This window comes from Vollenhovia emeryi, unplaced genomic scaffold (genome assembly GCF_000949405.1).
Source record: "Vollenhovia emeryi isolate VEMERY1.0 unplaced genomic scaffold, V.emery_V1.0 DF939182.1, whole genome shotgun sequence".
Lineage (NCBI taxonomy): Eukaryota > Metazoa > Arthropoda > Insecta > Hymenoptera > Formicidae > Vollenhovia > Vollenhovia emeryi.
The window spans coordinates 1,115,336-1,119,552 of NW_011967184.1; the positions used below are offsets into that span (position 1 = coordinate 1,115,336).

At 39.0% G+C, this 4,217-nt stretch overlaps 1 protein-coding gene across 2 annotated transcripts; it reads right to left on the minus strand.

Annotated features, from left to right (window-relative positions):
• Window positions 1–531: 531 nt before the first annotated feature.
• LOC105562926 (solute carrier family 25 member 51) lies at window positions 532–3,734 on the minus strand. Of its 2 annotated transcripts, none has more exons than XM_012014112.1 (3): window positions 3,593–3,734; window positions 2,747–3,025; window positions 532–2,668 (listed from the first exon to the last, which is right to left on the minus strand). In XM_012014112.1, exons 2-3 carry the CDS (start codon window positions 2,891–2,893, stop codon window positions 1,958–1,960), a joined length of 858 nt encoding a protein of 285 aa, XP_011869502.1. In that variant the 5' UTR covers window positions 2,894–3,025; window positions 3,593–3,734; the 3' UTR covers window positions 532–1,957. The 2 variants fall into 2 exon arrangements, with proteins under 2 accessions (XP_011869502.1, XP_011869501.1); XM_012014111.1 differs by having other exon boundaries at window positions 3,480–3,734.
• Window positions 3,735–4,217: the final 483 nt, after the last annotated feature.

Sequence of the window (4,217 nt, forward strand, 5' to 3'; positions counted from 1 at the left end):
GTCTGGTTCTACATTAAAATTGTATCCACCATTGGATATTCCAGACAGCAATGCATGTCTATCTTTAGGACACCTTTTAGACATGAATGTCTAACAGACAACTTAACGCCGCCTTAGAGATGTCTGTTAGACACGAATGCTATCCGGGTAGCGTCTCAAAACTGTATTGATCTTTAATATAATTTCACACATAAAATTCATCTACGAATGCCATCCTAATTCTAACAATAAGTGCCCTCTGGGACCGACTCGGGCGCTCGTCGAGTTTGCCCGGACCAAAAGCATGCAGCAGCATGTCGTGCGGCGGGACTTTTAAAGATACATGAATATTGGTGAACTAAAGTGTCTCCGCAAGTCCAGTGTCAACAGAAGCTCTTACTCGCACAATTCGCTCAAAGTGTTGACCATTGCTTTGAATACAGTTTTACCCAGTCGGCGAGATTTTCCCAAATTGTCGAATGGATGCTCCCAAATCGATATACGCTCTACACTGGACTTGTAGGACATCCCATGCAATACAATACAACGTTGTAACAGATACCAAATTTATATTGTCTTCAGCATTAATTTGACATTTGTATATGTTTTGTACAGAACATGAACATCCAACAGATAACTGTTTCGTGTAAAATTGATTTATTAAATGATCCAATTAATAATGTACCGCATTCAGTCGATGTCCCAGTCGATTGAATTGTCTATGTCTCAAACTTCCACGTTTGATTCTATTTCGAAATAAAATAAAAAAATATCGTCGCTATACATATGATACAAAATTAATGCCATGTAAAAAACTAGTATTTAAATAATGGAAAAACAAATCTAAGAAAGCCACAGGCCAAGATGTGAGCGTTAATCTGCTTGCGTATGAATCTTCTTATAATAATCTTCTTGTTACTATGTAATTTACTTTTTGATTCTCATATTCGTTGTTTTGCAATTATTGTGCTGGAAAAGACAGTACAGTTGAAGCAGTCCACAATGCTTCCTTTACTGTTGAACAATCAACTTATTTAATATCCTTTATTACTCGTATTTTAGCCTTTGACTTTCTTAGATTTGTTTTTACATGTGACGAGCGTTGACTCATTTATTATGTAAATAATGTACTAAATATACATATATTTTTTTTCTCTTTCCTGCTCTTCTTCACGTTGTTTTACATAAGAGAAGTCTCCGATATATTTTTACATAATGTAATATCACATATGTATAAATAGTCTACAATGATAGCAAATATTTTTGCCTATCCTTTAAGTAATTGAAATATTTTGTGACACGATATTATACACGCTTGTTTATTATGAAACGAGCTAATTAGTCCCAAGGCTTTGCTTTTAAATGTTCTGAAATTTAAAACACTTCCAAAGACATTTCAGCATAATTTGTTTATATACAATTTATGGAATACACATAGATAGCTAAAATCGTGGTAGCACCTTGTCCATAAATAAAAACAAATTGCCTATTCAAATTTATTCACCTAATACTTTTCTCTACCTCATTAATCACATGCCTTTTAAGCGCATAAAATTTCAAAATGTATCTGTAAAGACTGAATATTAAATTATCAAGACTCTTCACAAAAATCTTAATTACACCTATCTACACCTACAAATTATACCTCTTCATAAATCAAGAGAAAAAAAATTTGATAACGTACTCCTCAACATTTATCCATGATTGTTCATTAAAAAAAAAGAACAAGTCAGTCAGTTGATGTTATCCCTAAATAAATCCTTAAAACGCTACGTAAAATTCTCATATGCACATAGACCTTTCTTCCCGTGTGCGTCCCCGCATTGGCAGGAAGAATGTGCGACTGCAACACTCACATCTCTTTAAAAAAAAAAAGGAACCATTTCCTATTATCTCCTAGAGCACCTATAAAATGTATACAGCAGGACGTGTATCCTCTCAAGAAGTAAAAGCACAAATTTTTCCCGTAATAAACAATCTAGAAAATAATATTCTTCAAGAAATCATAGGACGCATTAATCACACCCCAACTGATGAAGGACCTCATGTAGTTGAGGTGCACGCCTTTGTAAAAGGAAGTTAAGCTTCGGTCCCTGGAGACATATACCTCGCGAGTCACAGCCACGAATTTCTCAAAGTCCCCGCCTATCTTCGACTGCATGTGTATCTTGATCACGTTCATCGGATAGAACACGGTGCTGGTGAAGCCGCCGATCAGGGCGCCGCTGACGAAGTTGGTCAGCAACGACTCCTTCTCGCCCAGCAGCACCTTGGACTGATCCCGCAGCGTGAAGAACATCAGGTTGGACAAGCCGTTTCTGTATATGATGGGAACCATGCCGCGATAGCACTCGGCCACACCGTGATTCGTCAGGAGGTACCTGAACGCGTGGGGCGTGTTCTTGAACCTGTCGTGATACCGCCAGTCCTGCAGCAGCGTTTGTACTCTCTCGAGCGGCATGAGGATGGCTTCCATCGTGCCGGCTATATTCGCCGCCAGTATCTTAGCCAGCACGACGTTGCCGGTTAACAGACAGAGCCTGTGCTTGCACCCTTCGTACATGCTGAACATCAGACTGAGGGAGAGGGTCTTTTGGCACAGAGGCGGCAAGATTCCACGATACAGCAAGCGTATCCCCTCTCGTGAAACCTGTCCGACTGCGGCACTCACGGGCATTCCTTCCAGAATCTATCGCGATACAAAATACGTTCACATTGGCACTCGAATCGCAGTGTCGTTGGTGAAATTTATCGATACTGATTATACCTGTCTGAATATAATTTTGTTAATTGGGAAAGTGATGGTGACATTGATGACAGCAGCTCCCCAGCCACAGATAAATTCCTTAACATCGTTATTGTTGAGTCTCAGGACTGTATGCAACGGAATCTTTCCCGACGTAACGTTACTCATGTTGGTGTATACCTTTTAGGAACGACAGACACATCCGAGAGGCAACGTATTCAATTGTTCTAATTCTAAGTGTACTTTATCTCCGACCGATGGTACTCGTGGATGTTGCATATTGAATTAGGCGTTCTCTATCTGAAAGAATAAGAGGAAGGCGGTGAGCATTGATATCTGAGACACTCCTAGTTTTCACACTTGTACCAGGCAATTTATTATATAAATAACTTGTTGCGTCAAGCGAGATAAACATTCATCAACAGCTGCTTCAGTCTACATCTATCTTTTATCTCATATATTACTTTATTATTTATATATTCTTATACTATCTATATGTACTTCATGAATATGTATTATTCATAAATTACATAGCGTATTTAAGTGGTTATATTAATGTGAGTATTATTACACTAGTCTAATTGTGATACACATAAATTTACATATACATCTTGAGTCAATTGGCATTTATATCTACAATCGTTTCGTGTCTAGTGCAAAACGAACACGATATAAATTGCGATTACATTATATAACCTAGTCGTATCACACGTGTCCACGTATTTCTATTTATTTCCAATTTACGTATATTTACTTTTCGTCATTCAACCCATCGCTTTGAGACACTTGCGTCGTTAAGTCCAAAGATATTGTGTCAATGGTGTTCGATTACCCATGGCACTCTTTATATCACGATCTTATCATCACCTGTGTTTTCAATCGACGCCAACTCCATATCACTTGATACACCTGCTATCTCCGTCCCTAATCGACACAGCTGATCAATGTTCGTCCATAGATTTGCTGGACGGACACAAGAGGGGTGTACTCCGTACTGCGAAAATCTTAGAACATGTATGATATGGAAGGGGAATGCCTACTGTTTTCGAGAGAAAAATATGTCCGGAGGAAGTGAGAAAGAAAATCGTAGTGGCCTCTTTCTTTGACTATATAAGCCTCTCTCTTGTGAGCAACTACTCGAAAGTGCGCATGCGCGCCATTTGCTGTCACACAAGCATCGGTGTGTGTGTGAGTGTATAATACATTTAACTATTGAAATGGCGCGCATGCGCACTTTCGAGTAGTTGCTCACAAGAGAGAGGCCACTACGATTTTCTTTCTCACTTCCTCCGGACACATTTCAATTCCTTATTCCCCTTCCATATCATATATGTTCTAAGGCGAAAATCCTCTACCAAGGAAACTTGTCTCAGATATCACTTGGTAAATTTCCCTAGATGAATCCGGATCAGTGGCTGTCTCTGGCATGCCTAAGCGATCGGATTAGATTAGCAGTGAGAGAGCTAATCTAATCCGATCGCTTAAGCCCGCT

What these genes read in the sequence shown, in the direction of transcription:
- LOC105562926 (XM_012014112.1), bottom strand. Translation starts at nt 2,893, where the DNA reads ATGAGTAACGTTACGTCGGGAAAGATTCCGTTGCATACAGTCCTGAGA. An exon ending in ACAAAATTATATTCAGACAG is followed by an intron (nt 2,669 to 2,746) that starts GTATAATCAGTA and finishes GTATCGCGATAG; the next exon opens with ATTCTGGAAGGAATGCCCGT.